At 33.0% G+C, this 12520-nt stretch overlaps 1 protein-coding gene and 1 long non-coding RNA gene across 2 annotated transcripts; one reads left to right on the plus strand and one right to left on the minus strand.

Moving 5' to 3' along the window:
- Window positions 1–1228: 1228 nt before the first annotated feature.
- Window positions 1229–8142, minus strand: LOC106657283. The gene is made up of 6 exons (XM_023459368.1): window positions 8011–8142; window positions 6898–7260; window positions 6333–6626; window positions 2152–2259; window positions 1655–2017; window positions 1229–1591 (listed from the first exon to the last, which is right to left on the minus strand). Exons 1-6 carry the CDS (start codon window positions 8075–8077, stop codon window positions 1290–1292), a joined length of 1497 nt encoding a protein of 498 aa, XP_023315136.1. The 5' UTR covers window positions 8078–8142; the 3' UTR covers window positions 1229–1289.
- On the plus strand, window positions 4164–4729 carry LOC111693771. Its single transcript, XR_002763476.1, has 2 exons — window positions 4164–4423; window positions 4506–4729. It is a non-coding gene; the product is annotated as an uncharacterized LOC111693771 (long non-coding RNA).
- Window positions 8143–12520: the final 4378 nt, after the last annotated feature.

Here is a 12520-nt window from a genome sequence, read left to right on the forward strand (position 1 = left end):
TCATAAAAAAGGAGAAAAAATCAAACCAAGAGGAGATCATAAAGAGTTTGTCGAGTGATCGATGTAACGGATTTGACGAGTGAAACAATGATAAAATGTACATTTCCGCGTAAATTGTTTATGCTTTTGATGATATCACGCGACCACACTTGTGGATTGGGACGATTTTCAAAGACAAAATGATTTTGCGAAATAAAATTGCAAAAAAAAATGGAAACACTTAAGCTTTATGCTTCAAGTTTTCGTAATAAACTTCTAGCTCGAAACGCCATTGCTATCGGATCGATGAGAAATTTTATTAAACTCCGATGTATAGAATTTCATTGAAAAACACTGAACGAAGTTGTCCAACAATTTAATTAAGATGATCATGACTGCATCAGAGCAAGTATTCTAGTTTTCGAGTTGAGAGAAAAAGTCATTATCAAGAATCGTCAGCTATGTATACGGCGTTGCAGCTCCGGAAGCAGCTCCACGACAGCTCGCGCGCACAAACACACACACACACACACACATACATACACACATTTACAAAGAATATCGTAGGAAGAGATGATCAAGGAGGTCCGCTTCTCACTACAGCGCCTCGCTTAATTACTAGTTATATCCAGCGAGCGAACTCGGCGGCAGCAGCAGCAGCATCAAATAGCAAGAGTTTCCAGCGCGCAAATGTGTGTGTGTGTGTGTGTTTGGGTGTGTGCGCGGGTAGCGTTTAGTTCTTGCTCTCGGGGAACTGCCAACTTCGCTCACGGAAGATTATGATGAGACTGAGATACGACTTAGCTTTGGCCAACTCGGGGGCGAGGCGGAGGCCTCGGAGAGAAAACGGAAGTGTATACGTCGAGAGAAGCACATTGCGGTTCTCTATATCGACGCCAAACTTGTCTATACGCGAATGCGTGAGCGTATACCTATAGCCAAAGTGTTTATTGTTCGTTCGAGTATGATAAGGACTTACACACAGCTTTTGAAATGCTGTATCGCGTGCGAGCGCCCACCTACTGCGACGCACAAGTGCCCCGACTTCGATATAGATAATGCTCAACAGTTGCATATTTAAGCTTACCAACGACGAAACTTCTCATGCATGAACCAACTGTCCGGAAAATGCTTCCAGCTATCCTCCCTAATTATTTATATCACCTATCGAGTCGTAGAAACTTGACAATGTTTCGCCTCTGCAACCTTGAAAGGACACTTATGTTAACTACAAGAAATTTAAACCCACTTCATAGATAATTCAGACTTTTTATCGTCGCTACACTTTAATTAACAAAGAAAAATCAAACTCATTCCCTATCAGGGTATAATTCGTCAAAGGAAAATCGCTTGCAAATTTGATTGCCTAATTCCAGCACCTTGGCCGACAGAGATTTTTCAAAGCTCGGGGTCATGCTCTCGATGATCTCTTGGCGATTAGTCGCCAGCACTTGGTTGATGGCTTGTGTCATTGGACTATCGTCGCTCGACACAAAATTCGCAGTGTAGTCCGTAATCTTGATCTTCATTTTCATCGACGTCCAGTACATCATGACGCGTCCCTTGTGATTTACTTTTTTGAACAACATTCGTGCTTTCACCAGAGTATTCTCTGTATGGATCATTTAAACGAGAATGAAAAATAGATATTTCCTGATATAGCTCATTAATTTACCTGTAATTAGATCGATCGGTCCTTTCTCGTTGATTGGAATGAGTATCTTAGCCTTTACTTCGTAATTGGATTTGACATGGATTTTTGGAAAAACATACTCGATGTCAACTTTTCCGCTCTCTAAATCGACGTTCATGAGATTTATCTTGAATTCACTGAGACCACCGAGCGTGACGTTAGTTGCGTAGGCATGGAAATTGTCAATGTCTGCCATGACAAGATTGTCGATTTTGATTGGTTCGATTGACGACAAATCAAGTTCGGGTACACCCGTTTTCAATTTTGGCATTAGGTCCAATGTAGCATTTATCACGCATTGGTTTAGTTGAGGATTGCGTCGTCCGCATATTTTAATCGTTTTTGCTAAATAAACAAAGAAATTGTATTAAGGGTCAAAAAGATTATCGCTCAACACCATAATTGTCAATTTAAAGTTCAGAAGAAATCGTAGGCAAATATAAGAGAAACAACTTTTCAATTGAAAAATTACTACTTACGAATATCAGCATTGATAAGTGCGAGTATTGTCACAAAGCAGATGAAAACTGCTATTCTGTGGGCCATATTGACTGTTTGACTTTTAGATCCACTATGAGACGAATCGAGTCACGAGTTGGTATTTAATTTAGCATCGGTAGGTGATTATGCATAGAGCACTAGAAAAAATTATGACGTACTTATAGACACTGTCGCGTCTGACAAGTAAATCTTATGTTCTATTTACGACCACTTCTTTTGCAGGCAAAAAATTAATCAAACTCACTTGATACAGATACCCAAGTATGATCCAAAATAATGAGTTCGAGATCTTTAATCGTTTTTTTTTGTTTCCGTGTTTCAAGAGGTAGAATCGTAACATGTTAAGCAATTGAATTGATGCAATTTTTTTTTATTTTTGAAAATTGATTTATTACTTCAAGTGCAATTCAGAAATCATGAACTTATCTAAATACTTTTCTTAGTGACTTTTAAGAGGTCTGTCCATATTTTCTCTCAATTAAGCATTATTTTTGCTTAATTTTTAATTAAATTTCATGTAACGTTTACCCACGGCAGAAAGTATATTTTTGAGCTCAAAAGCAAAAACGTTCTTAAATCCTATTTAATTAACATAGATCTAAGTTACCTTTTTGTCTCTGAGTTCAAAACAAATAAAATCATACTTAATACCAGTTTTTAAATAATAAAGTTTTTTTAAATATAAACGGTTCATACAAACAATTTTTTTAAATGCTGTTGTGTATAATTAAATCGTAAATATTAATTATTGAACGAATATACGAATAAGAAATGTTTGTTTTTGTTTAAATTCCAACTCAATGTAGTTTATTGAAATTTAAATATTATCCTGGGCCAGGCTGTTATATTGACTCGATAGCAAGAATTTTCATAACTTTTATTTTACCTTCTATTATAAGATGAAATAACATTTTTTTCAAGTTATGTGAAAAAGTTCATAATGATATAAATTTAACCTTTAGAGGACCATGATTTCAAAGGTCATATCATCCATAGAAAACTGACTAAAAGGTATCTTGAATTATTGATCGATCATGGGCAAAGGGTCGATCAGGGGGTGCGCCAATACATTGGCTTTTCGGCCCTCTAGAGGTTAAAATAAAGTTAAACAATGTAAAATTTACCTTAAATAAACAGCAACGAACAATGAATGTCTTTGAAAGTCGTAAAATGTTGCTAGTCATAACTTATAGTACTCGAGACATTTTCTGACAAAGAGATGGTTTGGAGTGAGAGAAGTTTAGGAAGAGAATTAGGCACGCGTGATCGTGCAAAACGGTCAAATGCACAATTTTTATCTCTCCCAAAATGTATGAAAAAATTAACTGATGTATAATTTTGACTTGTTTATTCCTGAGTTTTCCGACGGTGACATTAATTTTCAGAAAATGGGTCTCCATGAGCAATCAAGAATTGTAGTATGAAAAACGTTGTAGCTTTTTTACTTTCACGTATAAAATATACAGATTAAAAGGGTAGTTAGATCAAAAAATCTCGCGTTTCCCCTTCGGAAATAATTGTGAAAAGAGTCACCTAATCAATATTCTTCGAAATGTAAATACGATAGAACGAAAGTTTGGTCAATTTTGAATGTCTAGGTTGGCTTCTGCGGAGTGCATCGAAAAAAAAACAGGCGCTATGATTAATATGCCATCGCCAAGGTTACGATCACCCTCAACTTGCACATCCTCGAATAGTAGTTTCTCTATTAGTAAATGCAATTCATACCTTTACGACTAAACTTTGCGCACCGAGCGTCGAAGCAAGATACTGCGTCAAAACTGTGCACGTGGCGATGGTCAAATTGAGATGGAGCGTTGAGCACCCGTGTTTCAAAATAAATGACGCGCGTCATAATTATAATACCCGTAAGACAGAAAAATAAGATATCACTAGTTTTATACAAAAAATTATGATTTTCCACGCATTGCGTCGATTTGACGTTCAGCATCGAGAGTTATTATAAGTTGCACGCACAGAGAGTGTGGGTTCGTCGCAGTCTCTCGCTTCGACTTTCCGTGACGTACGTAAAGACGGTACTTATTCAATATTTGCAATGATCATGGCAGCTTGTCATTTTGCTTTCTGCAGTCTTACGGACTCTAGTACTTTTTTATTATATTATATCCACCAACTTTTTTCCACCTTTTTTGGTATGTTTTTTATTTAAAATTCATTCAAATACGACTTTAATGAAAAATAACGATTGAACAATAACACAATTACCTTAAAAATTTTACTTGGCACGCTGTGAGTACTTTTTTGACTGACTAATATTAAGTTAGTAATTTTAAATTGAGAATGGCCAGCATGTAATCGTGAAAATTCACAGTGAATAAACACATGATGGAAAGCAGAGAGGATACGTTATTTATAACTTTTTGCGCAAGGTATAATAATTTTTTAAGTGATCACCTCATCAAACTTTATCATTCTTCAGGGTGAAGGAAGAACCGAATCGACACTTGACCAGATGCAAGCGAATATTATATTATAAATTCGGTGGACTCTAACGAAACTAAAAACTTTGAAACATTCATTTTTAATAAATCACGAGTGAGTTAAATGTTTTGAATTGTGTTGTTTCTTTGATATCAAAAACTATTATACAATTTTAATTTTAGATAAAACATGCACATGAGGCTGTAGCGTTACAAAAACGATTAAATGAAAAAATATTCATTGATTTTCAGGTCAAAAATGTTAAATCTGAATCCAATTCTAAATCTGAATATCAAGTTGCTCTACATATTGTAAAAGTATAAAACTAAATTCACAACAATTACTTCATAAAAAAAATCGTATCATTTTGATGAAAAAAGATTTCGGTTATCATAATAACTGTCAATTCCGTGTAACGGAAAAATTTTTACTTGGCACGCTGTGAGTACTTTTTTGACTGACTAATATTAAGTTAGTAATTTTAAATTGAGAATGGCCAGCATGTAATCGTGAAAATTCACAGGGAATAAACACATGATGGAAACTTTTGATGAATATAAAGAGGTTAAACGATTTTAAAAAACGACTTAAACCAAATTATCTTAAGAGTGTGAAACGTGAAAAACAAATGAAGGATAAGCAAGTCTAAAGACACTTATCGAAACGACATGTGAGAGCATGGAATTATATGAATGTGAAATCTGTTACACATCTACACATCTTTTGGGCATCAGTAAAAACGTAAGAACTACGGGAATGCAGTTCATATTTGTGACAAACCTTTCTAATGCAAGATTTGTTATGAATAATTTGGGCTAAAAATAATCTTGAACGTCGCGTCAATTCAGTACATGATTTTCATAAATCATTTGTACCAAAAATACCTTCAAAACTCATAAAAATGTAATAGGTTTATTTATCCGATGCAAAGTGCATATCATATATTAAATGATGAAAAGATATCATCTTGCAATTATCGTTCGACTCCGGTCTAATAAATACCATAAGTACATCCCCAAGCTGCAAAATACATAAATTCGTATATGAAACATGTATCCTTGAATATGAATTCGCTACTATGTCGTGTATGCTCGAGCTGTATAAAGAGCTCCTATATACTTATACTAGTCCCGTCTAAAGCGCTTCATGCGATTATAACTTTCTCTTAGTTCAAATCAAAAAAATGTTAATTTATAATAAATTTATAAAAATTTGCAGTTTCTTTACTTTTTTATTATTAATCTTAGCAAGAAAAGAATTGATTAGAATGAATTTATAATAAATAATAATAAAATATACGATTTACATTCGATTTGTTTTATTAAGTATTATTATACAAAATCTAACTGCATTGCTATTGCATTGCATTGCATAGCTATTGCATGATCATAATGTTAAGGATTTGAAATTAAATTACATTAGGTATAAAAATATAAGTTGTAATTTTAATATTTAACGTGAAATACGATGAATGTAGTTCATCATAAGTAAAATATATACAATTCGTTTTGAAAAATATTTTTCAATCAAACGCTATGAACTTGGAAAAAAATGTTGAACGTTACAGACTTAGCATATAATTTCATTTTACGATCATATTCAAATCAATATGAATTATGCATTGGCAATAGAAATACAACTTCAATATGAATTTTTAGGCAAATCGATCGTTACTGCAAATTAGAATTATGTGACTTAGTGTTACTCTTTCATTCACGATCGGGGAATAACTCTTCATAAGAAAAATGCTTTGATATACGATTACTAATATCTAGAATTTGTTTAGAAATGGCTCGCTCCAAAGATGGTGTAATGCTTTCGATGATCTCTTTTCTATTGGTTTGAAGAACTTGATTAATGGCCTGAGTCAGAGGTTTCTGTTCACCAGGCTCAAAATTAGCCGTGTAGTCTTTAATGAAAATTTTTGTTGTCATTTCTTCCCAAAACATAATTTGACGTCCACGACGTTCGATCAACCGGAATTTCATTGTAGTCTTCGCAGCTATATTTTCTAAAATAAAATCGTATTTTGATTCATTATATGTATAATTATACACTTAGACGTTTCTTGTGTAATATAATTGACGAAACATTAGCGACAATTTCTTAGTCACTTGAAAAAACCACGTATTTCCGCTATATTATGCAACAACGAAATTACACGACTTATGCAAATTTCTAATCTGACAGTTGAGCTTGATAAGTCGTTAATTAGAGCTAACATTGTCTACAATACATCCATTCGACGTGATTCTAAAGATTCATATAAGTAAAAAATTCACCTGTGATCATGTCAATAGGTCCTTTTTCGGCAATAGGTACTAGAATTTTCGCTTTCACATTGTAATCAGAGTTGAGATGGACACGAGGAAATAAAACTTCAATGTAGATTTTATAATCTTGAAGTTTAACCTTAAGATTTTTAATAGTAAAATTAGACAAGCCCCTGAGCTTAACATCAGTCGCAGAAGCTCTGAAGGAATCAAGATTGGCCATAGGAAGTTCTTCAATTTCCAGAGGTTCGAGTGGGGGTACATCTAATTCAGGAATTCCATCTTTCAATTTCGGTAGTAGTTTCATTGCACTGTCTATTACACATTGGTCCAGTTTCGGATTGCGTCGGCCACAGACTTCAATGTAGGATGCTTAAATTGCAAGAATTTGAATACTCGGTAACATTGATACATATAGGATCGGTCGAGGAAGTCAAGAAGTAGTTATGCGCGCGAGAACATGCCATTGTGGAAAATAACTCGAATAAGTTTAACCTTCGTCAAGTTTTACGGAATTCCTATGATTAATTTTTCAATAACTATCTATTAAATGTGATTCATCAAATAATGCTCAAAGTATGATATGAAATTAGAGTAAAAAAATTTAAATCATCAACGGATCTTACGTATCGCTCAAGAATATCTTTTTCAAAAGATTAATCAGCATACAAAAGATCGTTGATCACAATTTACAAACAGGTTTTCTCGTATTTATCATAGCTTGATTATACGAGCAAAAAAGTGTACAAAAACGAATTACGAAAAAATTAATTGTAATAATCAAGGTAGTAGTGTAGTTTCACTCTTTTTAAAATTTTCAAATATTTAAAAATCGTTGTTACTAAATTTTAATAAAATCATTGTAATGAAATATGATTATTTTGAGATGCAAATTCCAATCATTTCAATCACGTTCCAAACATTTAAAAAAAATAAAGCATCAATTCTATCGATAATTTTTTCAAAAATGTAATTAATAAAATCAAATTAGGCGCGATTTGCGTAGTTGACCAAATAATCTACTTCAAAAATATTAAAAAAACCTTCGTTCTAGAGTGTAAATAAAGTTTTATTTTATGGAAATAATTACTTAGTTACGATACATTTGCTTTTAATACTTACGAACTAAGGCATTTGATAGTCCAAAAAGAGTAGCTAAACATAACACAGTAAAATTTTTTGAAATCATTTTCTACGACTGCTGTAAGCGATGAGCACAATAAAGCACTACGTGAATCTAGATTCACAGTGAAAATTCTTGGCTACTAGATATGCTATGTATCAGATCCCCTCCACATCTTTATTGCAAACGGAAAATCTTTTACAATTAGAAAAAAACTCAACATGTGGGGATACCTATTATGTAGAAATGCTAATACTGTGAGAGTATATTCATCTTGAAACTTTGTCAAACCTTGTCAAACAATTTATCATTGTTCATTGTACGATAAAAAGTTTAAAATTGTTTTCTAATGATCATTAAAAATCAACATGCATTGCAAATAGCAATAGTATTTGAATTCCTAAATTATAACTGGTTAAGTTTATAATTTTTTTAATTAGAACAACAATTCAAATATTTTAAGAACAATTGTTTGAAACATTATTTGGTTTTTAAAGAGAAGTTATAGTATAAATAAAAAATGTTTACCAAATTATGTTTTCAAAAAAAATCTGTTTTGATATGTTTGAAATTTAAGGAAAAGTATTATAGGATTGAAATTTAAAGAATCTACATACATGCGTTCTTCGCCTGAATTATGAGCTATAAAAGTATACGGGCGATCGCTAATTGTTTTAATATTATATTGCATTTCACGAACATGAGTTGACCCCTTGCTGGGATAACTATTAGGGCTGTGTGAGTACTCGAAAAAGCTCGACTCATTGAGTTCGAGTTTTTTCCTCGAGTTCGAGTCGAGTACTCGAGTTTTTTCGGACACTCGAATTTTTTCGAGTAATCGAGTTTTTCGAGTACTCGCAATATGGGGTAGTCAGACCAATCAATGACCGGGTACCAGTGAATGACCATTTTGGAAAATATCATATGAAAAACAATTAAAATGTATTTGTGTGGACGTAATTCAATTCTTTAGTGAACGATGCATCTTGTTTTCTATGTTCGATCATAATTTAACAAGGAAAAACGATAATTATGGCACATCCAAAAGTGGTCATTTACTGGTTGAAAGCGGTCAATCACTGGTATAAGTACCCTATTTAAGTTTTAAGAAATAAATGATGAATTAGTAGTCTCTAGTCTACCTCCCTTTGTATGTACATGCTTATAAGTGTGATATTCGCAGCGAATTGGATTGGAAGAAGAAAATAATTTAATAGTACCACACTTCATCACACTTATAAGCACGTACACACACAAAGGGAGGGGTCTAGAGACTGTTAATTCATCATATATTTACTTAAAATTTAATTATATTGCGAGTACTCGAAAAACTCGATTACCCGAAAAAATTCAAGTAACCGAAAAAACTCGAGTACTCGAATTTTCCCGACTCGACTCGAACTCGATTCGAGTAAAACTCGAAAACTCGGGTACTCGCACAGCCCTAATAACTATAATAATTTTTTTATTCGAGTTTATAAAATACCTCACTGTTGTTAATTCAGTATTTTTAATCCATGAATAAATGTACGAACCTTTGACTGTCATTCTAAATATTCGTAATGCATATTTTTAATTTCACGTAGCAACAATAGATATTTAGCTTGGCTATAATATCTAAATATATCAACCCGTAATGTCGAAGTTCCAAAAGAAAAAAATTGAAATGAGCCTTAGCATTGATTTTAACCTACAAGGCAAAAGATTTATCGACAGCATCACAACATTTTCTTCCGTTTTTTCAGCTCTCATTCGTGCTCGAGACAAAAGCTTCTTTAGAGCGGCAGAAAGAGAGATAAAAAGAAAATAGATTCGGATAATCTGAAAGATTCACATGCTGGCATTAAAAGTTACTGAACATTGACATGCTTCCACATAGACATTTGCACTAGAATCTACGTGCAGACGATGATTTTTTTACCAAAATATCTCACAGCTTTATGATGTCTACGTGCAAATTTGTTCGGTTATCGTGAGATCTTATATAAATGACAACAATATGTTATGACACAACAACTCGTACGTTGTAAGAATTACTCACCCAATTTGGGTAACCGGGATTCGATTCGCGCATTTATTCACCTAATGAATGGGCAAGATTTGTCACGAGAGCGATTAGATAATATCAATTGTACAGACTTACGACAAAATAAAATATTAGCCAATTTATTCTTTACTTGCAGTATCAAAAATTCATATCAATTATTATCGACAAAAAAGTGATAAGCTAAAACAACAAATTATCATCTTATGCAATCGATGGAAAGCATATGATGTCTTAATTTCTCATTACATAAACAATCATGTTATGTACTCAAATTATCTTCCAAATTCGATGAACTACGTGTATTCATCAAAACCTGATACCTTTTTCAAAAGCTACGTGTTTTTTGCTTTACCAACTGATGTACACGTAATTATAGACAAAAAACTTGCCAGACAAGATTATATAAATCTCAGAAAAGAAAAGCATCAATCAACCAAACTCAAGGTTTGATTAATTTCCACGGAGATTCAAAATTATGCCAACCTTTCATTTCCAAGCTTGAAAACATTATCCGAATTCTGAAAGAATCAAAGGAAGTTGATACAAGAAACAAGAGCAAAAGTTAGTTGATGTTTTTGTCAACATGATTGTCACTAAGCTCTTGTAACGATCCATTGTTCATTGTGATTGTGTGTTCTATCACGATCTTTTCTTCTCTTTTTTTCTTTATTACGTATACCCATGGTCAATTCTCCGTGAAATCAGATAGGCAATAAATTTCAAATGGAAACATTTTTTCTTTTGTTCAGATCAGTAAAATAAGATATTTATTATGTTCTTGATTTTTCTGAATTTGTTTGACATTTTTAACCTCTTTTAAGATTTTTTATCTTAAGACTCAAGGAGTCTATTTTTCCAAAAACTTGAAAACGTGGAAAATTTTAAAATTAAAAAGTAGTTAATTTGATTAGAAAAGAGGGTAAAAATTGAATCGAATCGATGGTTTCAGGTTAAACATTATATTAGTACGGATGATTTGTTATAATTAGATGAAATAAAGATTAATTTTGTTGGAAAGTTAACTTTAGAAAGTTGGTTCACTTATTCTGGGGGTGTTATGTATAAGTTCAGTTGAATTCGAAAATCAAGTAAAACGATTCCAACAAAATTAGGTTAATTCTCAGAAAAAATTTAATACTTTTTTTTGTTAAATATTTTAAATGATTATTTCGTTAGCTATCGATAAATGCAACTTTTTTTGTAAATGGACATTTTCAGGCCGATTTTACCTAGCTACAGCCATATACATGTGATTCCAAATGGCCGGGTATCTGCAGTCTGTATATATGCCGCTTATAGCCGCACACAAGCACATACGCTTATGTACATATAGCTTAAGAACAAGCTATGTGTATATAGCACCTGGCAAGTTGCAATTTCAGCACGTTGCGATGTTGCTACTGTGGTCAATGTAACGAAGGCGTCTTTGATGACGCGTCTGTGTATATAAATGTGTGCCCGCCGCGCGTTTGTGTGCGCGTCTGTGTGTATGCATATGCCTTGTTCTCTATTCTCTCTGCATGTACAAGGCGCATAGGCATTTTCTCATTTCACCTGCTATATACAGATCAAGCGTGCCACCTAACGATGCGCTTCTTGGACCACTCGAAGCTTCCTTCTTACTTGTACTTTTCGCTCTTGCACTTGGCTGTTGCAGTTATTCCTCGTCCTCTTTCTTCAAATTCGAAATTCAAACTTTAATAAACGCACTTGAGGATCTCTAATTACATTTTAATTAAATTTACATGAAAACATAAGCACGTAAATACCTTGCATATACACTAGTGCTTATTTGTATACAAAGGCTGCACTTTTATAAAGTTGAATAGTATAGTATAAACTGCAAAATAATATGTAATTAACACTGACATTTTAATTTATAGCGCGTGATATATTGTTTTAAAGTGTAATTGATTTTATAGCAAAAAATCTCTTACTGCAAGGATACAGCACTAATCATCAATAACACGAAAAAAACGATTATTTTTAGCTTTTTATATACGTAACCTTCAGCCACGAACAACATAGATGCACAATGCTGATGGAATTCTATCAAAATCATCTATTTCAGTAGTCGTAGCGTAATTTCAGTTTTAGTTGTTGTAAATATTTTCGTTCTTCGCGTTAACTATGGAAACACTCAAAATTGGCGCAATCGCACATCACTCGTATGAAGCAGTGATACATAAACGATTGCATAAATGGAGGCAAACATTTTCAATTTGCTTTGATTGCACGATCTCTGTGCAGTGAATTAATTTGTTTCAGGCAATTGAAAAGTTATGCAAAATAATAAACAATTACGTTGAAAGTACACTGACTCAGAATCAGTTTATTATACTGTTTATTATGGTGACATAACATGAATGACATAATAGCTCTACGTTAATTTTAGAATTTGTGCAAAATATATAAAAAGGCTCCAGTTTTTAAATTATGTCAGTTTTGAAGTCATAAGCAGA

Source organism: Trichogramma pretiosum, unplaced genomic scaffold (genome assembly GCF_000599845.2).
Source record: "Trichogramma pretiosum strain Unisexual culture from Peru unplaced genomic scaffold, Tpre_2.0 scaffold57, whole genome shotgun sequence".
Taxonomy (NCBI): domain Eukaryota; kingdom Metazoa; phylum Arthropoda; class Insecta; order Hymenoptera; family Trichogrammatidae; genus Trichogramma; species Trichogramma pretiosum.